The sequence below is a fragment of the Pseudophryne corroboree genome, chromosome 4, assembly GCF_028390025.1.
Source record: "Pseudophryne corroboree isolate aPseCor3 chromosome 4, aPseCor3.hap2, whole genome shotgun sequence".
NCBI classification, from domain to species: domain Eukaryota; kingdom Metazoa; phylum Chordata; class Amphibia; order Anura; family Myobatrachidae; genus Pseudophryne; species Pseudophryne corroboree.
In genome coordinates, this window is record NC_086447.1 from 791,753,770 (window position 1) to 791,780,735 (window position 26,966).

Below are 26,966 nucleotides of genomic sequence, written 5' to 3' on the forward strand. Positions count from 1 at the left end.
AGATAAGCTCAACTAATCCAAAGGTACAGAATGCAGTCAAGAAATAAATCAAGCAAAGAGATAAGAAGAGAATCATAGGCGCTTGAATCAAACGGACATGAACTCTACATGTTTGTCCATAGATGTGATAAACATGTAGAAATGTATCCACTTGCACCAATCACTAACAGATTGAGGGTTGTGGGAACGCTAGAGGTCAGGAGGAATCGCTCTCGCCGCCTTATTGACATACTTAAGCAAATAATTTGTGGATGACAACAAAAGGACATTTCAGTACGAGAGTAGCCAAAACCCAGTGCCCTTTGGAATAGACGTTCCCCCTATTACCTTTGCCAAACTGATTATCTTAGTGTTCCTGCTAAGCTGTTGCAGCACGGCGTCAACCCATGCCCCGTTTCTGAAATGTCAAAATGCCCTTATGCTGGTTCCCTGCCTTCTGTGGTTAGCGTTCACCGCCAGAAAATAGATGTTGTACGTATCTATTCACAGTAAGGGGTGAGCTTGGGGACAGCACAGCTTCTCCGTAAGTGCTGGTCAACCCCCCCCCCCCCCCCCCCTATAGAGTGACTGACGAACAAGGGCGTATCACAAGGACATGTCCTCCCCAAGTAATCACGGTAATCACGCCTATTTTTGTGAGTGCGCGCCTTCAAACGTGTGTAGGAATCCCTCCTCTCCGGATGGCATCCTGTGCACAATTCACCCTAGGGTGAACACGGTTGGCCTAGTTCAGACCTGATCGCAGCAGCAAATTTGTTAGCTAATGGACAAAACCATGTACACTGCGGGGGAAGGGGGGTAGATATAACATTTGCAGAGAGAGTTAGATTTGGGTGGGTTATATTGATCCTGTGCAGGGTAAATACCGGCTGCTTTATTTTTACACTGCAATTTAGATTTCAGTTTGAACGCACACCACCCAAATCTAACTCTCTTTCTGCACATCTGCCCCCATGTACTGCACATGGGGGGTTATTCCGAGTTGTTCGCTCGTTATATTTTTCTCGCAACGGAGCGATTAGTCGCTAATGCGCATGCGCAATGTCCGCAGTGCGACTGCGCCAAGTAAATTTGCTATGCAGTTAGGTATTTTACTCACGGCATTACGAGGTTTTTTCTTCGTTCTGGTGATCGTAATGTGATTGACAGGAAGTGGGTGTTTCTGGGCGGAAACTGGCCGTTTTATGGGTGTGTGCGAAAAAACGCTACCGTTTCTGGGAAAAACGCGGGAGTGGCTGGAGAAATGGAGGAATGTCTGGCCGAACGCTGGGAGTGTTTGTGACGTCAAACCAGGAACGAAACTGACTGAACTGATCGCAGTTGCCGAGTAAGTGTGGAGCTACTCAGAAACTGCTAAGAAGTGTCTATTCGCAATTTTGCTAATCTTTCGTTCGCAATTTTGATAAGCTAAAATTCACTCCCAGTAGGCGGCGGCTTAGCGTGTGCAAAGCTGCTAAAAGCAGCTTGTGAGCGAACAACTCGGGAGTCGGAATGAGGGCCATGGTTTTGCCAATTTAGCATTCCCACTAAATGTGAAACAGGAAGCCCTTCTGATTATTATTTCTCTGGCAGAGCGGGAACATCATGGCTTTATATATATGTATTACATATCATTAAAACTTTGCATTGCATCATGCATTAATGCTTTTATAGACTTTACCACGCAACTCTGTTCCCCTTGGTTGCTAATTCCCTTTCCCATTACTGAATAAAATAAGGGTCATCTGTAAACTGGGCCTGCACAATGAGTTTACAGATACCAGATATAGTAGTATGACAAGATGGAGATTTTTGGATTTATATCACCTAAATAGTTGTCAGATCTCTCTACCCACCAACTTCACATCACCCAAGGATGACATAAAGTGATAAACTTAAATGAAATGCTAGTATTCCGTATGTTAGAGCGCATATTTAGTTTGAGCCTTTGAAAAGATTTATATCTATCTTTTCTTACAATATCTCCCACCCTAGACAATCCCACAGACCAAGAATGGAAGGCCGCTTGAATAGTGCCAGGTTGGAACAGTGTGGTTGTGGAGAATAGAAAAGCCAGCCTCCTTAAAATTAAGTCTTCTGCATATATCTAGTGTGGAACCTATGGTAGGATGAGTGACACTGGAGATTGTTTGTTCCCAGGGAAAGAATGTTAAAAGATGTTTCTTAATTTCCACCCACTGTTTCCAATCTCCTCCCCTTGTCCAATCAGGAACTCTATTAAGAACAACTGTCTGGTGATAGAAAGACATCAATGGGAGTTGTTTACCACCCTGGTGTTTGCATCAACATAACCCAGTATGTTTAAACCTAGAATTTCTTCCATGCCACGCGAAGTGACGAAGAGCACGATGCCAAGAAATCAGAGGGGATCCTCGCTGACAAGTTCTGGAACAGATAGAGTATCCACAGGAAGATTAATAATGTACATGTAACCCAGTCAAGAAAAATTTGGAAAGAATCAATCCTCTTGCTCCCTGTGGATTGTCTTCAAGAAAGGCACATCATTCATGGAAAATATCAATCAGTGTTCGACAACATAACCCTCCGATATCTAGAATGTAAGGGATGCCACTTGAAGGGAAAGGACTGTTTGACAAAATTTACAATGACCTCCAGGGCGAAGATTATTTATTAACAGTTTCTCATATAGCGCAGCAAATTCAGTTGCGCTTTACAATTGGAAATAATGATATAACAAAACTGGGTAATAACAAACAGTCATAGAGGTAGGAAGGCCCTGCTCGCAAGCTTACAATCTATAGGAGATATTCAAAGCTGTAGGTTTCTATAGATTGTAAGCTTGTGATCAGTGACCTCTTACCCCTTTGTCTGTCTGTTATTACTCGGTCTTGTTTTATAACTTCTATACAGTTGTGGTCCCAAATGAAAAGTGGAAATTAATACGCTGGCACAACATAAGCAAATGTTAATGAAAACATTTGCATAATTAAGCTTGAAACTCAAAAGGTGTACAAATCTGTTGACTTCAGACATTAAGCATGGTAATGTCATTATGAGGTTGGTGATCATATACAAAAGGTTACCTGGTAATTGTGCTAACAGTAATCTATGGAACGCAAGGTCATACCAGAAATATTCACATTCAGCAGAATAGCCCTCACCAAAGCTACCGTGCATAGCCTGAAGATCAGTTATAAGGGGGGTAAATCCTTAGAGGAATCATTGGGAATGTGTATGTTATCTGAGAGGAAACCATTCAAATTCACCTGGGCTGACGATACAAAGTGAATGACTGTTTAAGATGACAGATGTAACGGATGAATATAACTCTTACAAGATATGTTCAACTCTTTGTTCTAAAATAGTTTAATTGGATGATAATTATCAGAAGACTAGAAAATAACTTATTTCCCATATTTACCTTTATTTTTTATTTAATTTCTTCATACATTATATTGTATCATGCTTCTAAAACTACCCACATGCAGTTTGATTCTATTACCTTGATTCGTCATCTTATATCTAATTGGTCAAATTATTTTTGTTTGAGGACCATACACTAAACCAGGGATAGGCAACCTGGTCTTCAAGGATCACTAACAGTTTACATTATCCAGACCACCTATCTGGTACATAGGTGTTATATTTGTGCAGATGTGCTGCCTTCTTTCCTGACACACTCCATAGATCCCAAGGAGATCTGGAAACATGACCTTTTAGGGTTCCTTGAGTACCAGTTTGCCCGCCCCTGCAGTTATTAGGCTACTCAAAGCGATCCAGAATGCTTCCCACCATTAACTTGAGGTGTTTGATGAATATAATTTTAATCAAATAGTTTTTTTTTAAAACAATTGCTACAGATATTTGGAATTTTGTGTACAAAATAAATTCTGGTGTAATCTCATCTCAGAGCAGAAAACTGTTTTCTACTCAATATGAATGGGAAGCATTGGTGTATATCCCTACCACTGGAATTCAGACATGTACTGTAAATAGATGGTATAAAAGGTGTTACACACACATGTGGCGCTCAAAGGACAAATTAGTTCACCTTATGATAAAAGTATTAGGACAATAATCACCCTAAATATTCCAAACAATAATGGTCCGATGTTTCTGTAGTGGACCTAGAGAGAGGTGACCTCCTCCACACAATAAGTATTGGTAGTAGGGCACAAAGACAAAAAGAGAAATTTAGTGCAATAATCCTTTTTCAATTGGTTGATTTTAATCAGCTGATGCACGTACAAACACACGAATATATGTCAGCATTTCATAGATGTTTCCACTGATGCAGGATGATGGCTCTCGGATGAGTTTTAGCATAAAGGATGCTTAAATCTGTGAAACAGAATGAACTTGCCTCCACATAATATGTATAGGAGCGCAAGTAAAAATATATAGTGCAGTAGCCTTTGTAAAAGAACACACATTTAATACAAGATGCACTTACAAACATATAAAATTCAAAAAGCATGATATAATCCAAAAGAAGGTACAGCAGCTCAGCAAACGGTACACAAACCCGCGGGTCCCAAAAGAAGATCTCTGGATCCGGATACAAGAGATCAGGAAGATCCTCAAAGTGGTTGTCGTAGAGCAGCAAAGTTCCCTTGTGGATAAAAATTTGGAAGAACAGGCACTTTAAGTGCCTGTTCTTCCAAATTTTTATCCACAAGGGAACTTTGCTGCTCTACGACAACCACTTTGAGGGTATTTAGGGTGATTATTGTCCTAATACTTTTATCATAAGGTGAACTAATTTGTCCTTTGAGCGCCACATGTGTGTGTAACACCTTTTATACCGTTTGATTTCAGTGTTTTTGGATGTACACTTTGTTTTCACTCATTTGGGCTGCATCTCTGGTCTTAATTGCGCACTGTAGTTCTCACTTTTCTTATTACACTGTAAATAGATGGACCTCATAGAAGAAATATTTTCTACCATGTTACTGTGTAAACAAGTGTATGGACCACTCATTCATTCTACACACAGTGCTCTGTATTTCATCAGATATGGGTGGAATAAATGACACTAACTCTTAGCACTGAGCAAAAGTCACTTATGTTTATGTTTATTTGCAATTATGTGTGAAAAGGCTAGAAAAGGGGATGGGAGAGGAGCCTGTTTCCTACAACAACGTTGGACAGTTACAGCACCATAAAGGTGGTCCAATAACAATAATCCACTGTGCCAATTAATACAAAATGAAGCAAGACATATATTTCGTTGCCTGGGACATGACATATTTCTGACTCCGAGCTTAGCCTGCAAGGTCTAGAAAACATTCTCCATTTTATCAGTACCGGCAGATGCTCACAGAGCTTCAGTCTCATATACAGATACAAGGAAATCACACAAACCACAGTGTGTTCAGTAAGCACACAGAACATGTTTTTTTTCTATCTGACCTAGGTGTGTGTAGAAGCTAAATCTGAAGGGTTGCTTAGGGCTTGTCTACACAGATCTATTTCTCTTGTACAGTTTGCTCTGTGCACTGATACGGACCTCACACACACACAGCAAATAATATGGCTGTAGAGCTTTGTTCTTTATAATAATTACAAATAATTGTAGATAATCTGAACAAGCATAATACAATAGGACACAGAAGGTAACACTACACAAGGTATGGTCAACCTCTTCTGACTTGCGCTGTGATGTAGCAATAATGCTCCCCAATATTTGAGGCCTGGAACATTATGGAGCTGCATCGCTCAGGTCAGGAGGACTCAGTGTGTCCAGTCCGCTTCTATAGGGCCATCTATTATGCAGACTTATGTGGTTCTTGGTGACCCCATGCCTCACTAATGGGAAGGTACCCAGCCAAGGATCAGAAAGAGGAGAGTTGCACGGCGGCATAGAAGTACGTATTTAGAATTTCTGTTTACGGTTATTAAAGAGCACAGTATGATATCCTGGCTGTCGGGATCCTGGCGGTCATGAGACCGATGCTGAGATACCAGTAGCGAGCACACGGTGTCCCCTCACGTGCTTGCTGTGCTCGCCATGCTTCGAGCCCGGTGGCGACCAGTGTTATATTCCCCCTTGGGTGGTGGCGTGAACCACCACCCAAGTGGGTATTCCAGCCGGCCGTCGGGTTTCCAGCCGCCGGTATTTCACTGGGTGTCGGGATTCCGGCGTCGCTATCCTGACAGCCAGGATCCCAACAGCGGGTAAATTGACTGCCTTCCCAATAGACATCTATTCAGATGCACCATGGCTGATTTTTATATAAAGTTATTTTTTTTGTTGAAGATAACAAATGGGTTTAATCCCCCCCTTCCCCCCCAGAAAATGTAATTTCAATACCTCATATCATTAACTCTTATAAAACATACATGCAATTATTATTTACTGTTATAAGACAAAATATGTTTACAATCTTTCCAAATATTAGCATAGGTAGTAATATTAGTAGTAATTATAATGACATTGATTATATATGCTCAGCTAAGTATGATTACAAGCTAAGAAAGAGCCATAATTCAAAAGAAAAAAAGTTATTCGCTGAGAGACTTTCTATAAATGTTCCCTCAACATACAGTACCTCTTGGCCAGCCAAAGTTTGGCTTTTAAGCTGACGGTGATGTCATGCATCTCCTGCTGAAGTCGCTCTGAATTAGCTGTGTGTTTCGCCTCGAAGAAGGACTGGAGCATGTAGAAAACCTAAATGAAGCAGAAAGGAAAAAAATACCCTGAGAAAAATGCCTCTGCTGTGAGAACATGTTTTAATTCCCAGATCCCGTTAACTTCCCTCTCATCAAAGCACATCCTTTGATGAGGGAACAGCCACCTGTAGCTGATGGGTGGAAGGTAGCTGGAAAAATTGCTCCCATTGGAGAATGCTGTAAATGTACTAGGCCCAAATCCTTTCCTTGTTTATAAAGTGCGGCCTGTGAGCTTCTTTCACACAGCAAGTATAAAAGCCCAATGACCTCACCGTGCAATCATCATTTCCTAATGAAATCACATCCTTGTAATTAAAAACAACCGACGAGGAGCTAGCATGCCGAAATCCAACTTAACAACTACCCCACACTCTTTGGCAGACACTCATTTAGCATGCGGGAAATGTTATAAGTAGGTTTTATAAAAGAATAACACTGCATATTCTGTTAGTAAGGACTGTAAGACCGACATCAGTAATAAAACAGACAAACAATAGGCCATGTAATGCAAAGTGACCTCGATGGTGACATATGGCGAAACCTTGGACTTCTCTGGCCAAACCTGAATAGTAGGGATGGCCATCGATCATCAATGATTTAAAATACTTTTACCATCGATGGGGGAGAACCAGATGGTTTCCCTCCATGGATGGTTCAGTGCTTCCAAATTATTTATTTATTTTTCCCTCAAAGTGTCAGGACACTGAGCTTAGCCCCGCCCCCTGACACCCGTGAAGCCATGCCCCCAGGCTCTGATTGTCCAGCATTTTATTATACAGTAATGCAGGGGTGACCATAGATGGGTAAAGCCATCGATGGTTCACTTACAGATGGTTCTCAAGGCTATCAATCAATGGTACCATCAATGGATAACCCACCGATGGCCATCCCTACTGAATAGCTAAAAATGCAAAGTTCTGCACAATATTTGTGCTCTATTTAAATAATGGCTTATAATACAAAAAAATAAGGTGTTTTTTTATACAAAATCGAGGAGCAGTTTGATATTTTCTACTCCTGCGATTTTTGGATGTTCTATTCCAACTTCCAGTTTCACTCAAATTAACACTGTTCAAAACAAATATCTCTCCGAATTATGGGAATACATAAGGATTGCACAGGTTTAACCTAGTCAGGCATGACAAATGAATGGAAGACAGGTAATCAGGTCTGTAGCCTGCATTAGTAAAACTGGTGTTACACAGAGACACAAGGATAATGAACTGTATATTATAATTAAAAGCCATAACTCTTAACATGCGCTTTTAAAGTCAGAAATGACTGATCATAAAAAAAAGGATAATTTCAAAGGTCATACCGAAATATGAATTACTGTACCTGTAATCTTGTACTGCAATGACAATATCACACAGGGTGTGAACCAATTGTCACACACCTGGATCTTGAATAATTAAGACATTTAAATTGTAAATATCTGGTTGTTCAAGGGTTGTTTGCAGTAATTACTTCAACATGCAGGTCGGCTGGTGTCTGGTAAATGCAAAGTGCATATTATCACACCTTGACAGATCGGCAATACATGGAAATAAAAGCATCTTGGTGGACATGCCACAGCATGCTGCAAACATAGGGCAACCCGCCTTCTTCGTCGCTCTCCCCAATAATACCAGTCTTATATACAATAGCTGACCTAGATGCTATTCAAACACAGTATAACGCCTAAAGCAACATTTTCCTCGCTTAACTTTCCGGGCTCTACCAAAAAAAGATGCTTACCACCAGAATGTGCCAAATTGCAAGTGCTTGCATGCAATAATAGGTGAAAAGGATAAGAAAAATGGTGGTGAGTAGCTTAAATCCATCCGCACTGACACACCGGTATTAAATAGTAAAAACAGATATACAGGTTGAGTATCCCTTATCCAAAATGCTTGGGACCAGAGGTATTTTGGATATCGGATTTTTCCGTATTTTGGAATAATTGCATACCATAATGAGATATCATGGTGATGGGACGTAAATATAAGCACAGAATGTATTTATGTTTCATATACACCTTATACACACAGCCTGAAGGTAATTTTAGACAATATTTTTTATAACTTTGTGCATTAAACAAAGTGTGTGTACATTCACACAATTCATTTATGTTTCATATACACCTTATACACACAGCCTGAAGATCATTTAATACAATATTTTTAATAACTTTGTGTATTAAACAAAGTTAGTGTACATTGAGCCATCAAAAAACAAAGGTTTCACTATCTCACTCTCAGTTAAAAAAAGTCCGTATTTCGGAATATTCCGTATTTCGGAATATTTGGATATGGGATACTCAACCTGTAATATGTAACATTTGTTACCATGGAATAACCCAGGAGCAATAAGGGAGACACTTCCTTGGGGTGCATACCGGCCCTCTGGAAGTAACGTGTAACTGGTCAAAGGGGTTACAATTATTATTTGATGGAAGCACACAGTGAAAAAAAGACAGTTTGTCAAAACGCGTTGGAGGAGAGAACAGTACAGCAAAGTTCCAAGAGTGGGCTGATATATTGAGACGGCTGGATATAGAGACCCCTTATATCCCAGGACTTTAATCGGTGGTGGTTTACTTATAACAGTCAGTCTGAATACCCTCTTGTCTGGTACGCATCTACTTTTATCTTTGGTGATTTTCATGTTTTATGAATTCATGAATTTTATTAATTAAAGTTAATACACCAAGAGAAGCATTTGAATCTTCACTGAGGTTTGTTGAATTTATTATCGGGGAGTGGGATTAGAAGCCAGTGAAAGATATATGTTACTGTTAATGACACACTGTATTACAAGAAATTAATGAAACTACTTATTTGTGTGATGCTTTGATCATCTACAGGGAGTTAGCGAGGAACCCACTGAAACCTACACGGCATTGGAAACTATTCTTTGGCTTTTTGAGAATTATCCAATAAGGACTTGCCTGAATAGTGCCTTTCTTTTCAAAAGTAAAAATGGGTTCCTGAGCCTGAAGCTGGACACATCTTTAAAAGTAGGTGATTAACTTCACTTCTGACCTAGTTAGGTGATCTGGCTTCTGTTCTAGGTGGATAGGTATAATTCCTTTCCTGGGAAGTGGTGAGGTAGGAATAGACAATACTCACAATAACGTTGGAGGAAAAGGAGAAGAGAGATAGGGTGGTATTTGGAGGTAAACGATGGGTCAAGTGTAGGTTTCTCCAGGAAGCAAGAGAAATGTCATGCTTGGAGGAAGAGGGTACAGTGCCGGATGAGAGTGACAAGCTGCTAGATGACAAGCGACGACAGCAGTAGGAGGGAGAAGGAGGACATTAAAGGAAGGAGGGAAAGAAAAGGATAAGAGAAGGCTCGAGAGGACCTTGTTGATAGTGTTAATCTTGGGAGTGAAGTTGATGGCTAAGTGAAGGGCAGAGAGCGAGGAGAGTAATGGAGGAGTGGGAAGGTAAATTAAAGCATTGAAGGTGGCAAAATTGTGGTGAGGAGACTGCTCAGCAGGCTTTGGGAAGAGCTGTAGGAAAAGAGAATGAGTTTGAAATGGAGGAAATCAGCAAGTGTGCAATGTCCTCCAGTAGGGTTGCACTGTGAGCTTAGGATGCCAGGATTGAGGAGGAGGCCAACAGATGTTTATAGTGACAGCCAGGGCAGAAGAGTCAAGGGCAGAGTTAGGGTGATATTGTAGAGTGAGAAAGATTGATCAGAGCAGGCGACAGCGGAGAAATGAGCGAGTCCAGTGATGAGGAGAAATATGCAAAATGAATGTCATCAAGGTTGCGCTAACAGTAACCTTTGGGGAAGGATGGAGTGATGGTGGAGGTATCTAATATATATGTTAACTACTTATTGACACAATCATAAAGTTAAGATTTTGGGGGTACATTGAAATTGTTCACAAGTGATGAAATAAAAGCACTACAGTGTAATGCAAATTAAGCACATGCACAAATGTAAATATGCATTCATTTGATACCATAATTTTTATATTATATATATATGTATATATATTTATTTATTTTAATATTGTGTAGCTCTTAAAGGTTACAGGATAGTACAGGCCCTGGGCACTGGCAGAGATAGTGGAGTAGTGGTTTACCAACTTTCCTGAATCTTTGTGAGGTTTAGGAAATTCTATATTTAAAATGAGAAGAACATGTACAATCAAACATCTTGCCAAACTCTTCTTTAAATAGACACAATATACAAAGGCTCATCCAAGAGCCCTGTTAAAAACAGAAATATAAATAAAACAGCCTTCACAAAAAAATAATATATATATATATATATACATACATACACACTATGTGAAATCTTGTTGAAGATGATTATTTAAGAATTACATAGAGGTAATGAAGGGAAACACTTCAACATAAACGGTAATTATGCACTTTAATGTAGTCTAAGTTGTATCGTGTTCCAATTGAATTAAGTATGTATTTATTTTCTGCAGATGGAGGAAATTGACATATCCATTTACTTTAACATTCCAAAGAGGATGAGTTCATTTAAAAGACCGCAAAGTTTATTCATTATGAAAAAGACATTGTGTAACAATCGCAAATGTGCATGGAAAGTGTCCCATTACTTAAACTGGACTTAAAGGGACTTTCCACCTTCAACAAACAAATGACAAACCAACCTCACTTTTCAATAATAGTACTTTGGTGGTGGTCCCTCATCTTAAAATATAAGTAAATACTTAGTACCAGAGCTCACAGCCTTGGAAAACAGATACAGCCTATGGAAGGCTGGGTTGTGCACACTAGAACATAGAAGCCCACTGCATTATGGGGGTCATTCCGAGTTGTTCGCTCGTTGCCGATTTTCGCTATATTGCGATTAGTCACTTACTGCGCAAGCGCTAGATTCGCAGAGCGCATGCGCTTAGTTATTTTACACAAAAGTTAGGTATTTTACTCACGGCATAAAGAAGCTTTTTCATCGTTCTGGTGATCGTACTGTGATTGACAGGAAGTGGGTGTTTCTGGGCGGAAACTTGCCATTTTCTGGGCGTGTGCGAAAAAACGCTGGCGTTTCTGGGAAAAACGCGGGAGTGTCTGAAGAAACGGGGGAGTGTCTGGGCGAACGCTGGGTGTGTTTGTGATGTCAAACCAGGAACGAAACTGACTGAACTGATCGCAATGGCTGAGTAAGTCTGGAGCTACTCAGAAACTGCTAAGAATTTTCTATTCGCAATTCTGCTAATCTTTCGTTCGCAATTCTGCTAAGCTAAGATTCACTCCCAGAGGGCGGCGGCTTAGCGTGTGCAATGCTGCTAAAAGCAGCTAGCGAGCGAACAACTCAGAATGAGGGCCTATGTCCCATGTTATAATGTGACACAGAACCAGCACTGTTTAGCACAGGCAAACCCCACTCCCCTGAAAATATAAACACCGCCATGTTGAAGGCACAATGGCTCTTCCCAACAACCGTGCCCTCAGTGAGTGTTGGGGTAGGTGACAGTTAAATGGTGGAAATCAGCAGTTTTGTACAAGGCACTCTTCAGCGCACGTATTTAAGTGACACAAAATTATTCGTAAATCCTATATCCTTGATAATGTTAATACTATTCTATCTGTGCTGCCTAATCAAAACTGGTATAGATTCAAAATTTAATAAAGCAAATGTGTTATCTGGAAAAACAGAAATTGTGTCTATCTGCCATGTCAAAATGCAAATTCACAAATAATATATAGTATAATGATATATTCAAATTAAAATGGATCATAAAAATGGCAATCAAAACCCATTGATTATACATGCAGACTTGTACACCTCAAATAAAAAATATAAAAAAAAACATTACTCATAATGACTAAAAGCTGCCTTGTCACGTAATGATAGGAGGTAGAAGGAAGGGTGACAAGGGTGACACATCCCCCCCCCCCCCCCCCCCGTATGAGTGGATATTAAAATTACTGTACCAACTTAAAATGTCTGTGGAAAGAGGCTGGAATAGGAACACCAATCAATCGCTGCAATCCAATTGATGTGAATGGTGCAACTGAAACAAATGGTTTAAGCACTAATTAGCACAATTACAAAGGCAGCGGCGGGAATGAGCCCTATTTAGTAATTATGCAACCAGCACATTCAAACTTAAATAAGGAACATTTGATAATACATGGATAATCCTTGTATTTTGTCCTAGTTTTTAACAGAATATTCAAATGCTGCTGCCTGCCTCATCTTCCTCACCAAACGTACTACGTCCACCCTCTCTTACATCCACCTCCAATCTCTTACAAGCCCTTCACTGGCTCCCTGTTCCCTTTCAGAATCCAATTCAAGCTTCTCACACTCACAAAGCCCTCACCCACTCCTCTTTCATTTACATCTGTGACCTCACCTCCCTGTACACTCACACCAGTCCTCTTCGCTCCGCTAAAGCACACCGCCTCTAGAGCCGGATTACTTCCTCCCACTCCTACCTCCAACATTTTTCACGTGCTGCTCCCTTTCTGTGGAATACTCCACCTCTCCCTATCAGACTCTCCACCTATCTAGAAAACTTTAAACGGGCTCTCAAGACCCACTTCTTTACCAAACTCTCATCCTACTCCCCACCAAATCCCTCAGTTTTCTGCCACCCTGATACTTATGTCAGTGTCGTCTGCTGATGCAGAAATGTTTATATGCCCTGTCATTGTCCTATATTGGACTGTATTCAATAACTGTCAGAAGCTGCCGTCTTGTCGGAAATACGGCAGTTCCGACAGAAATAGGTCAGAAGGGGTTCCGACCTATTCAATAGGGGCTGATTTTTCCCGACAAGTTGGGAATTCCCGACTTGTCGGAAAACACGTGGATTGGCGGAATAGCCGCCGATCCACATGCTTCTGTCGGAAACGGGGCCAAATCCGACAGTTTTTGGCCCCTTTTCCAACAAACTCAATCCGACTTGAAAACAAGTCGGATTGAGGTGAGAAGACAAGTGGGTGCTGCAGGGAGAGAGGTGCCTGGTCGTCCCCCGGCAGGACGGGTCCTTGTGTACGGCCAAATCTGACAGTCGGATTTGGCCGTGCATTGAATAGTGATTATCGGATTCATTCCGACAACTGCATGTCGGAATGGATCCGACTCTTATTGAATATACCCTATTGTCTTGAACTGTAGGTCACTGATTTCTTGTTTGGTTTATGTGTAATTAGGTGCTGTGGATCCCTTGTGGCACCATATAAATAAAGGATGATAAAATAAATAGTTCATCAACATATTTCACAGCTTATTCTTTTTTTGCCATCAGTGTCAAATGACATTTAATAGGCTTTGAGATAGCCTGGTAACACCTGTGTACGAGCCCTCACATAAGAGACAGGGATAAAAAAATAAGAATTTACTTACCGATAATTCTATTTCTCGGAGTCCGTAGTGGATGCTGGGGTTCCTGAAAGGACCATGGGGAATAGCGGCTCCGCAGGAGACAGGGCACAAAAAAGTAAAGCTTTTACCAGATCAGGAGGTGTGCACTGGCTCCTCCCCCTATGACCCTCCTCCAGACTCCAGTTAGGTACTGTGCCCGGACGAGCGTACACAATAAGGGAGGCAATTTGAATCCCGGGTAAGACTCATACCAGCCACACCAATCACACCGTACAACTTGTGATCTAAACCCAGTTAACAGTATGATAACAGAAAGAGCCTCTTAAAGATGGCTCCTTAACAATATAACCCGAATTTGTTAACAATAACTATGTACAGTATTGCAGATAATCCGCACTTGGGATGGGCGCCCAGCATCCACTACGGACTCCGAGAAATAGAATTATCGGTAAGTAAATTCTTATTTTCTCTATCGTCCTAAGTGGATGCTGGGGTTCCTGAAAGGACCATGGGGATTATACCAAAGCTCCCAAACGGGCGGGAGAGTGCGGATGACTCTGCAGCACCGAATGAGAGAATTCCAAGTCCTCTTTTGCCAGGGTATCAAATTTGTAGAATTTTACAAACGTGTTTTCCCCCGACCACGTAGCTGCTCGGCAGAATTGTAATGCCGAGACCCCTCGGGCAGCCGCCCAAGATGAGCCCACCTTCCTTGTGGAATGGGCCTTAACAGATTTAGGCTGTGGCAGGCCTGCCACAGAATGAGCAAGTTGAATTGTGTTACAAATCCAACGAGCAATCGTCTGCTTAGAAGCAGGGGCACCCAACTTGTTGGGTGCATATAGTAACAACAGCGAGTCAGATTTTCTGACTTCAGCCGTCCTTGAAATGTATATTTTTAAGGCTCTGACAACGTCCAACAACTTGGAGTCCTCCAAGTCGCCAGTGGCCGCAGGCACCACAATAGGTTGGTTCAGGTGAAACGCTGATACCACCTTAGGGAGAAAATGCGGACGAGTCCTCAGTTCTGCCCTATCCGAATGGAAGATTAGATAAGGGCTTTTATAAGATAAAGCCGCCAATTCAGATACTCTCCTGGCGGAAGCCAGGGCCAGTAACATAGTCACTTTCCATGTGAGATATTTAAAATCCACCTTTTTCAATGGTTCAAACCAATGGGATTTGAGGAAATCTAAAACTACATTTAGATCCCACGGTGCCACCGGAGGCACCACAGGAGGCTGTATATGCAGTACTCCTTTAACAAAAGTCTGTACCTCAGGAACTGAGGCCAATTCTTTTTGGAAGAATATTGACAGGGCCGAAATTTGAACCTTAATAGATCTCAATTTGAGACCCATAGACAATCCTGATTGTAGGAAATGTAGGAAACGACCCAGTTGAAATTCCTCCGTCGGAACACTCCGATCCTCGCACCACGCGACATATTTTCGCCAAATGCGGTGATAATGTTTCGCGGTGACTTCCTTCCTTGCCTTAATCAAGGTAGGAATGACTTCTTCTGGAATGCCTTTCCCTTTTAGGATCTGGCGTTCAACCGCCATGCCGTCAAACGCAGCCGCGGTAAGTCTTGAAAGAGACAGGGACCCTGTTGTAGCAGGTCCCTTCTCAGAAGTAGAGGGCACGGGTCGTCCGTGACCAACTCTTGAAGTTCCGGGTACCAAGTCCTTCTTGGCCAATCCGGAGCCACTAGTATTGTTCTTACTCCTCCTCACCGTATAATCTTCAATACCTTTGGTATGAGAGGCAGAGGAGGAAACACATATACTGATTTGTACACCCAAGGTGTTACCAGTGCGTCCACAGCTATTGCCTGTGGATCTCTTGACCTGGCGCAATACTTGTCCAGTTTCTTGTTGAGGCGAGACGCCATCATGTCTACCATTGGTCTTTCCCAACAGTTTATTAGCATGTGGAAGACTTCTGGATGAAGACCCCCCTCTCCCGGGTGAATATCGTGTCTGCTGAGGAAGTCTGCTTCCCAGTTGTCCACGCCCGGGAAGAACACTGCTGACAGTGCTATTACGTGATTCTCCGCCCAGCGAAGAATCTTGGCAGCTTCTGCCATTGCACTCCTGCTTCTTGTGCCGCCCTGTCTGTTTACATGGGCGACCGCCGTGATGTTGTCCGACTGAATCAACACCGGTTTTCCTTGCAGGAGTGGTTCCGCCTGGCTTAGAGCATTTTAGATTGCTCTTAGTACCAGAATGTTTATGTGAAGAGACTTTTCCAGGTTCGTCCATACCCCCTGGAAGTTTCTTCCTTGTGTGACTGCTCCCCAACCTCTCAGGCTGGCGTCCGTGGTCACCAGGATCAAATCCTGTATGCCGAATCTGCGGCCCTCCAATAGATGAGCCTTTTGCAACCACCACAGAAGATATACCCTTGTCCTTGGCGACAGGGTTATTCGCAGGTGCATCTGAGGATGCGACCCTGACCATTTGTCCAACAGATCCCTTTGGAAAATTCTTGCATGGAATCTGCCGAATGGAATTGCTTCGTAAAAAGCCACCATTTTTCCCAGGACTCTTGTGCATTGATGTACAGACACCTTTCCTGGTTTTAGGAGGTTCCTGACAGGTCGGATAACTCCTTGGCTTTTTCCTCGGGAAGAAAAACCTTTTTCTGAACCGTGTCCAGAATCATCCCTAGGAACAGCAGACGTATCGTCGGAAAACAGCTGCGATTCTTGGAATATTTAGAATCCAGTCGTGCCGTCGAAGAACTACTTTAGATAGTGCTCTTCCGACCTCCAACTGTTCTCTGGAACTTGCCCTTTTTAGGTCGTGCAAGTAAGGGATAATTTAGATGCCTTTTTTCTTTGAAGAAACATCTTTTCGGCCATTACCTTGGTAAAAAGGCCCGGGGTGCCGTGGATAATTCAAACGGCATCGTCTGAAACTGATATTGACAGTTCTGTACCACGAACCAGAGGTACCCTTGATGAGAAGGACAAAATTTGGACATGGAGGTAATCCTTGATGTCCAGGGACACCATATAGTCCCCTTTTTTCCGGTTCGCTATCACTGCTCTGAGTGACTTTATCTCGATTTGAACCTTTTATGTAAGTGTTCAAAACATTTTAGATTTAGACTATGTGTCACCAAGCCGTCTGGCTTCAGTACCACAATATAGTGTGGAAAAATAATACCCTTTTCCTTGTCGTAGGAGGGGTACTTTGATTATCACCTGCTGGATATACAGCTTGTGAATTGTTTCCAATGCTGCCTCCCTGTCGGAGGGAGCCGTTGGTAAAGCAGACTTCAGGAACCTGCGAGGAGAAGATGTCTCGACTCTCCAATCTTTACCCCTGGGATAATACTCGTACGATCTAGGGGTCAACTTGCGAGTGATCCCACTGCGCCCTGAGACTCTTGAGACTACCCCCCCACCTTGAGTCCGCTTGCACGGCCCCAGCGTCATGCTGAGGACTTGGCAGACGCGGTGGAGGGCTTCTTTTCCTGGGAAAGGGCTGCCTGCTGCAGTCTACTTCCCTTACCTCTATGTCTGGGCAGATATGACTGGCCTTTTGCCTGCATGCCCTCATGGGAAAGGAAAGATTGAGGCTGAAAAGACGGTGTCTTTTTTAGCTGAGATGTAACTTGGGGTAAAAAAGGTTGGATTTCCCAGCTGTTGCTGTGGTCCCCAGGTCCGATGGACCGACCCCCAAATAACTCCTTCCCTTTATACAGCAATACTTCCATCTGCCGTATGGGATCTGTATCACCTGACCACTGTCGTGTCCCTGACATCTTCTGGGAGATATGGACAACGCACTTATCTTGATGCCAGAGAGCAAATATCCCTCTGTGCATCTCACATACATATATATAGAATGCATCCTATTAAATGCTCTACATGAATAAAATATTTTCAGTCAGGGAATCCGACCAAGCCAACCCAGCACTGCATCTCCAGGCTGATGGCGATCGCTGGTCGCAGTATAACCACCGTATGTGTGTATATACTTTTTAGGATATTTTTCCAGCTTCCTATCAGCTGGCTCCTTGAGGGCGGCCGTATCTGGAGACGGTAACGCCACTTGATAAGCGTGTGAGCGCCTTATCACCCTAAGGGGTGTTTCCCAACGTACCCTAATTTCTGGCGGGAAAGGGTATAACGCCAATATTTGCTATCGGGGTAACCCTACGCATCATCACACACTTCATTTTATTTTATCTGATTCAGGAAAAACTACAGGTAGTTTTTTCACTCCCACATAATACCCTTTCTTGTGGTACTTGTAGTATCAGAAACACGTAACACCTCCTTCATTGCCCTTAACGTGTGGCCCTAATGAGAAATACGTTTGTTTATTCACCGTCGACACTGTATTCAGTGTCCGTGTCTGTGTCTGTGTCGACCGACTGAGGTAAATGGGCGTTTTTTAAAACCCCTGACGGTGTTTCTGAGACGCCTGGACCGGTCCTAATAGATTGTCGGCCGTCTCATGTCGTCAACCGACCTTGCAGCGTGTTGACATTCTCACGTAATTCTCTAAATAAGCCATCCATTCCGGTGTCGACTCCCTAGAGAGTGACATCACCATTACAGGCAATTTCTCCGCCTCCTCACCAACATCGTCCTCATACATGTCGACACACACGTACCGACACACAGCACACACACCGGGAATGCTCTGACAGAGGACAGGACCCACTAGCCCTTTGGGGAGACAGAGGGAGAGTCTGCCAGCACACACCAAAAACGCTATAATTATATAGGGACAACCTTATATAAGTGTTTCTCTTCAGCGTCTGCAAGGGGGCCGGCGGCGCGGCTCCGGTGACCATCCAGGCTGTACCTGTGATCGTCCCTCTGGAGCTAGTGTCCAGTAGCCAAGCAGCAAATCCACTCTGCACGCAGGTGAGTTCACTACTTCTCCCCTAAGTCCCTCGTTGCAGTGATCCTGTTGCCAGCAGGACTCACTGTAAAGTAAAAAACCTAAGCTAAACTTTCTCTAAGCAGCTCTTTAGGAGAGCCACCTAGATTGCACCCTTCTCGTTCGGGCACAAAATCTAACTGGAGTCTGGAGGAGGGTCATAGGGGGAGGAGCCAGTGCACACCTCCTGATCTGGTAAAAGCTTTACTTTTTTGTGCCCTGTCTCCTGCGGAGCCGCTATTCCCCATGGTCCTTTCAGGAACCCCAGCATCCACTTAGGACGATAGAGAAATAATACAAAAATTAAGTTGGAAACAAGGCACTAAACCATATACAACACCGTAGGCTGGAATGTTTGTGCCTGTATTTAACCTGGTCTACGGGAAAAGCTACAAAAGTAGTAAACCACTGGCCTCTGATAACACTTTTTTATTGGTTGCGTTACTTCAACCTCAACAGCCTTGTGCCACATTTTTCCAACATTCTGTTTATACAGTTTATTATTTCGCCGGGTGAAACAGCTGTATTTTTTTAAGGACATTGCCGGGAAAAGTACAGTCCATGGTGATGTCAAGTTGCTTCTTTTCCCCCTCTGTGGAGAGAGCAGAACAGTATGAGCATTGTTTCAAATGGTCCCTCAGAAACGTGAATATTTATAGTGTACACATAATTTATACAAACAGGACCAAGGGCATGCAAGCGCAGTTTTTATGACTTTGGGTCAGTGTGACAGGAGGAGGTGGAGAGGGGAGAGCTTACTGAAAAGAGAAATACAATTATGTAAGTGCTGGGAAAGTGTGGTATGGAAAGCGTGCTAAATTACTTGATGTCTGTGTGTGTTTTATGCTTTAAAGAAGTCTCATGTCTTTTTTATTTCTTCAGTAAGTGACAAACATGTCGTAATTATTTTCTGTGCCAACGTTTCCACAACCGCTTCCATTGTAAAGTTCTCAGAAGTGTGAAATTAATCTGACATGAGTGGCAAAACCTGCAAAGACTGAAAACGACTGCATAAATTGGCCTTTCTAATTCTCAGTGTAGACCATATGGAAGTTACGGATATCACTATGAAATGTTCCTGGTGGGGAGAAAATAAAGCAGACATGGTTATGAATAACAAAATTAAGGAAATCAACCATAAAAAAAACTATAATACAAAAAAAAAGAAAAGACCACAAAAAAAAGGTTTGACAGTTAGGAAAACTAGTGCACTGGAAAATTGTGCTGTCTGCTTTTGCTCTCTAAACTGCACTGTAAAAATGACAGCTGGAATATGATTGGCAGTTATCCTGTACATAAAAATAAACCCAATTGTATTCATTTGTAAACAAAATCATTCAAAGGCATGACTGGAAGTGATAAGGAAAAATAAATCACCCAACTATTTGTATAACATATGTATTAATTTAGTGCCCTAGAGATGCCATTTTGTCCTAGTGAATTGGCATGCTGTTTTCTCATGAATCACAACCAGGCTGCATATACTATGTGTAGGTAAGTAACTGGTGCAACTTATTTAGTTAGGGAATCCGTTCACTAGGCATAGCAGAGATCATTCAGTTTGCAACTCCCATCAACTCACTAGGAGAAAGTAACCCGGCAGGTTGGTTTCACAGCAGAACACCCAACATTGCAGTGGTGTTGAGTTTTGTTGATACCAAAGTACCATTTATACTTCTCCATTTTGCAGAATGACCATTTCCCGCTGTATTTGTAAATTCACATTTTGTGGTGTTTATGGTCTATAAATAGGGAGGTAACTGTCAATTCACTTTACATGGTGCTGAGGAAGGGAAGGGAACATTTAGGTTAAATTTTGCCACAAGAACATGTAAAATTTCACGGTCAAACATGGAACGAAAAAAAGTTGTTCCACTGAACTAAATAGAAAACTTCTCTCTTCTACTCATAATACAGAGAGCACGGTTGTGATCCAAACATACTACAATACAGAGAGCACTCCAGTGGCTGATCTAGAACATGCTACTTGCAGCAACATGAGCTGGCAGTGGGAGAGCAGCAGGTATAACTCAATTGACCATCATCAGCATAGAAGACCTAGGGAACGCATAATTTATATAGGTAATTAACAGTGTTAAATGCAGTAGGCAGGTCAGGGAGAATTAGATGAGTAATTGGAGGCCTTTATATTTCACAATGTTCAAATCCCTGACTACCTTAAGCTGGCCATACACCTTACGATTATCTATCTAACCATCCAACTAGATGGCTGGTTGGGCCAAAAATTTGGTAATATATGGCAGCAAATGACAATCGACCCTTTGCTCCCAAATACGGTAAAAAGACAAAAACAGTTGTTCATATAACTTGGATATATCCCTATATTAGTGACCCACTTTAAATGCATGACATATATTTCCCTTCTATGCAACATCGATATTCTAATGAGCACTATTCAGTACAACACTGTAGTGACCTCCATGTAGTACAGAGGACATTGAAGTGATCACTATGAGGTGTGAGGGACGCCAATCAGAATTAGGTTATAATAACTGAGTCAATTACTTTTTTTTTAAATGTATGCGTTTTGGGGGCTATACAATGCACACATTATAGAATGTAATCCTCCACCACACAAACTGCGGGTGCCCATAAAGCATGTATAAAATGTCCATCTTCCACTTTTGCTAATATAGAAAACAGACAGTAGTGACAGTAACTATGAGTGGTGTATGACCGGCTCTAGTAACAGAAGCAGTCTAGTGAGTATACATCCTGGTGCTTTCCTTAGAAACAGAGGTCAGGATCAGGTGGCCAAAATAGAAGCAACATATTCATGGATCCCTATTTCTGACTTGTCTGTCTGTTTGTTTGTTGTAAACATACAAATGGACGATGATCTCCCTGGTAAGAAGACAGAACGAGTAAGGACATTCCAGAACTTGAAGTTTATTTTTTATTTTTTTGCTGGTGTATCATGGGGCAAGTCTTGCAGACAAGAAAGGGAGGTGGTGAAAGGGATGATGAAAGGAGAAAAATCTTGGCAGATTGAAGGGAACGGGTGGGAAGATGTAATGTACAAGAAGACAGACAAACAGATCACTAAGGACTTTGAAAGGTAAGAACTAAGGTTAAAATAATCAATTTATGCACAGGTCTTCTTTTTTTTTTTAAATTCAATAATCTTTTATTGTTTTTCCGTTTTCTTTTAAACAAAAAGACATAACAACCAAACAAAAATACATTGAGAAATAAAAAAAAAAACAAAAAAAACCCACAATACCGAACAATAGCGGCAGGTAAAAGAGAGTATGCATTATACAATCAGTAGTGTGGTCAGACAATGAGCACATATTATAGGGTCAGCATACAGCAATAGGTCAGGATCTACAATACACCTTAAATAAGAGTAAGAACCCACAGGCATCATATGAGCTCCCGCATCAAGGATAAAGTAAAAAGGACACATGAGGCCTAACACTGTAGACCATGAATAAAACACTTGCATAGGTATATAGAATACAATTAAAATAAGTGAAATCCTTAGACATCTGCCATACATAGAAACAAAACATAAAACCCTGCAGTATAAAATGAAAACAAAACACCCCAAAACAAACCACCGCATAACCCCCCACCCTGTATAGCCTAACCCCAACCTAGGTATACCTGGAGCCCCAAAAGCCCTCTCCCCACTAAACTACTTACCCATTAACCCCCCACCCTGTATAGCCTACCCCCAACTCAGGTATACTTGGATCCCTAAAACCCCACCCCGCCCCGAGCTACACGAACCAACCAACCCCCCCCCCCCCCCCCGCACCCCATCACTGGATATTAAAGCAAAGGATATTAAAGCACATGCCTGATAAGGGCAATAGACTAAAGATGACCTTATAGCTAGACTAAACCCAGCTCTCCTGCGGTTCAAGGATATCGTGTGCTTCTCATGCAGAACGCTAACCAGTTTACAAACAATATATATATAAAACAAAACAAAGGACGGAGGGCCCATAACCAGAAGGGTATATCAATACCGCATTATACAATACGAAACGTCATCAACATAAAATCACAATAGGTGTTATTTAACACATATGGAGTAACAGTCCGGCCAGTCCTCCAGCGCAAGTAGGATAGCGAAGATGGTCACATCCCCAGTCACCCAGGGCCAGATAGAACAGGAGAAAAATACTTATAAGCCAAATATCGAAACTTCCCAGCCATCCATGGACTTGTAAAGCCATACTGGAAGTGTGTGGGTGAGCGGGCACAAAACTGGAACATAGGCCCCAGAAGGGTAAAATCTACTGACAGGATATTATGGCCAGAATCAATGAATCCCTTAACAGGAAGAAACACAGACACGAGTGAAAGCACCTCCTGTATTGCAGGGGAGTCCAGGAGTACAGCGTGCACATCAGGTAAGGCGAGAGGCACATCTTGCACAACGGGTGAGGCAGAAAGTACATCTCGTGCAACAGATAAGTCCAGGAGGAGTTCAGGTAACAGCGACCCGAGGGTTTCCTTCACAGGCCCTGAGATGTCAGCTGCTAGTGTAGCATCTAACTGAGCAAGAAGCCTTTCAGTAGAGGCATTTACAGCCAGGAGGATCTGTTGTACAGAGACAGCCATCGTTATACCAGGATCAAGCAGGGAAGACGGGAGCCAGCGTCAAAATCTCACCAGCAACCGTGATGGGCACAGAGACACGATGGCGCCAAGCTTCAATCCCACCTCACAAACAGCGCAGCAGTCGGTTGGAGCAACCAGGATCTTCCACCGAAGACAACCGCCAGCAGGATGAGAGCCACAGGGTAAGTATACGATCACTGACCAGTCCCGGGAGCCGGAGGCTAAAACACCAACAACAGGAGCGGAGGACCGGCCGTCAAGAGCGCTCTGCGAATCACGCAGTTAATTACCACATTAAAGTCCCCACACGGAGTCTCCAATAGTCAGGAACCACTCCCTCACTTCTCTGGCAGCATGAGGGGAAGAATTAGCACAGCAATCAGGAGAAATGAAGGATATCAGCGGGAGAGCCGAGCAAACGCACCCTTCCTCTAGCTACTCCAGGCCACACCACAGGTCTTCTTTTTAGATTCTAGTATGTTCCAAAGAAATCTATAGACAAATCTCTCTCTACAGTGATAGTCTTATTTCTCAACTTATTAAGATGCAGTATACTAATAACATGGATACTTTCGTATTGGTGGCTTTGTTTAGCCAGGATTAAACATAATTTGAAGCTCAAAGTTATCATAGAAAATAGCAAAATACTTAATATTACCAATTAAAAAAGAAAAACATATCTCGATTGCCAGAATACTCTACGGCAAGCATCAGTTCTGTATTGTGTCCTTTTGAACGGACTTTCTTAAATGGTTTCTATATGAATCAATCTTTTTTGCTTCTTAGCAACAGAAGATTCCTAAAAATTACTCACTGCATTATACAGTATATACTGTACATCAGTGTCACAAGGATAGAGCTGTTCTGTTTATAGAACTTTAAAATTCAAAATTATACAGAAAAAAATAAAAACATAAAATAAAATAAAGCATTACAAAGCTGGATCCATTAACATTGCTTGACTCTAGCAAATTCTTAGCTTGAAAGACAGCAAAGTGGCCAATGGACCATACTTAAGGCCCGTACACACTAGTCGATATAGTAATCTATGTCGCCCATTTTGACCCAGCTGTAGATGTTTCGGGCGCAGTTCCCTCTCCACCTCTTTCTTCCTAATCTGTCCCTCTCCTTATTTTGCCTAAGTATCAACCATGGGTTTGTGAGCATATTTCCAAACAACTACATCATTCAACTAAAGACCACAATATCTTAAGTACTGGGTGTCAAACCATGGGCCCATGAAGATGTAAACATGCACCAAATTCTCCAGAGGTTAGTGCTCATGATGGGATTTGCTCCTTGATGGGAACAAAAGCAATAAAGAAAATAAGGGTTTTGGCCAACTAAAATTTCACACTTCAGTACCAATGTTTCTGTGACATAACCAGGTGTCTGGCCTGCATAAACAAATGTCCTTTAACATCAATAAACTGAAGCAGTGGGAAAAATATTCCTATAGGGGGTAATTCCAAATTGATCGCAGCAGGAATTTTGTTAGCAGTTGGGCAAAACCATGTGCACTGCAGGGGAGGCAGATATAACATGTGCAGAAAGAGTTAGATTTGGGTGGGTTATTTTATTTCTGTGCAGGGTAAATACTGGCTGCTTTATTTTTACACTGCAAATTAGATTGCAGATTGAAAACACCACACCCAAATCTAACTCTCTCTGCACATGTTAAATCGGACTCCCCTGCAGTGCACATAGGAGGTCATTCCGAGTTGGTCGCTCGCAAGCGGATTTTAGCAGATTTGCTCATGCTAAGCCGCCGCCTACTGGGAGTGAATCTTAGCATCTTAAAATTGCGAACGATGTATTCGCAATATTGCGATAACACACCTCGTAGCAGTTTCTGAGTAGCTCCAGACTTACTCGGCATCTGCGATCAGTTCAGTGCTTGTCGTTCCTGGTTTGACGTCACAAACACACCCAGCGTTCGCCCAGACACTCCTCCGTTTCTCCGGCCACTCCTGCGTTTTTTCCGGAAACTGTAGCGTTTTTTCCCACACGCCCATAAAACGGCCTGTTTCCGCCCAGTAACACCCATTTCCTGTCAATCACATTACGATCGCCAGAACGATGAAAAAGCCGTGAGTAAAATTCCTAAGTGCATAGCAAATTTACTTGGCGCAGTCGCAGTGCGAACATTGCGCATGCGCATTAAGCGGAAAATCGCTGCGATGCGAAGATTTTTACCGAGCGAACAACTCGGAATGAGGGCCATAGTTTTGCCCAACTGCTAACAAAATTCCTGCTGCGATCAACTTGGAATTACCCCCAATATATGATAAGATACTCTCATGCAAGAAATAACTTCAAGCTACAGTATTGCTGCTAAAATTGGTTCAACAAACAACTGAATCATGGTGTGTACAGACTTATTCACACAGTGGGGCAGATGTATTAACCTGGAGAAGGTATAATGAAGTGATAAACCAGTGATATGTGCAAGGTGATAAAGGCACCAGCCAATCAGCTCCAATATGTAAATTAACAGGATCTGATTGGCTGGTGCCTTTATCACCTTGCACATATCACTGGTTTATCACTTCCTTATGCCTTCTCCAGGTTAATACATCTGCCCCAGTGTTTCTTCAAGGTGTTTTTCTTGTTGTTGAATATATATCGACAAAGTAAAATCTGTTATTTATCAAACAAGATTATAATAAGATTTTAAACCTACCGGTAAATCTTTTTCTCGTAGTCCGTAGAGGATGCTGGGGACTCCGTAAGGACCATGGGGATAGACGGGCTCCGCAGGAGACATGGGCACTTTAAGAAATACTTTAGGTATGGGTGTGCATTGGCTCCTCCCTCTATGCCCCTCCTCCAGACCTCAGTTAGAGAAACTGTGCCCAGAGGAGACGGACAGTACGAGGAAAGGATTTTTGTTAAACCAAGGGCAAGATTCATACCAGCCCACACCATTCACACCGTATAACTTGTGTATAAACTAACCAGTTAACAGTATGAAAAAACAACATAGCATCAGTCGGAGACCGATGAAAACTATAACATAACCCTTATGTAAGCAAAACTATATACAAGTCTTGCAGAAGTAGTCAGCACTTGGGACGGGCGCCCAGCAACCTCTACGGACTACGAGAAAAAGATTTACCGGTAGGTTTAAAATCTTATTTTCTCTTACGTCCTAGAGGATGCTGGGGACTCCGTAAGGACCATGGGGATTATACCAAAGCTCCCAAACGGGCGGGAGAGTGCGGATGACTCTGCAGCACCGATTGAGCAAACAGGAGGTCCTCCTCAGCAAGGGTATCAAACTTATAGAACTTTGCAAATGTGTTTGAACCCGACCAAGTAACAGCTCGGCACAGCTGTAGTGCCGAGACCCCTCGGGCAGCCGCCCAAGACGAGCCCACCTTCCTAGTGGAATGGGCCTTGACCAATTTTGGTAACGGCAATCCAGCCGTCGCATGTGCCTGCTGAATCGTGTTACAGATCCAGCGAGCAATAGTCAGCTTTGAAGCAGGAGCGCCAACCTTGTTGGCTGCATACAGGACAAACAGTGCT

General features: G+C 42.4%; 1 protein-coding gene across 5 annotated transcripts in view; it reads right to left on the reverse strand.

Annotated features, from left to right (window-relative positions):
* Positions 1 to 26,966, reverse strand: part of THADA (THADA armadillo repeat containing) — a 1,252,206-nt gene that overhangs the window by 283,441 nt on the left and 941,799 nt on the right. For all 5 annotated transcript variants that reach the window (XM_063918333.1, XM_063918332.1, XM_063918334.1 and 2 more), the window contains exon 30: positions 6,513 to 6,631. In XM_063918333.1, the coding sequence (XP_063774403.1) occupies positions 6,513 to 6,631 (119 nt within the window). The remainder of the gene's footprint in view (positions 1 to 6,512; positions 6,632 to 26,966) is intronic.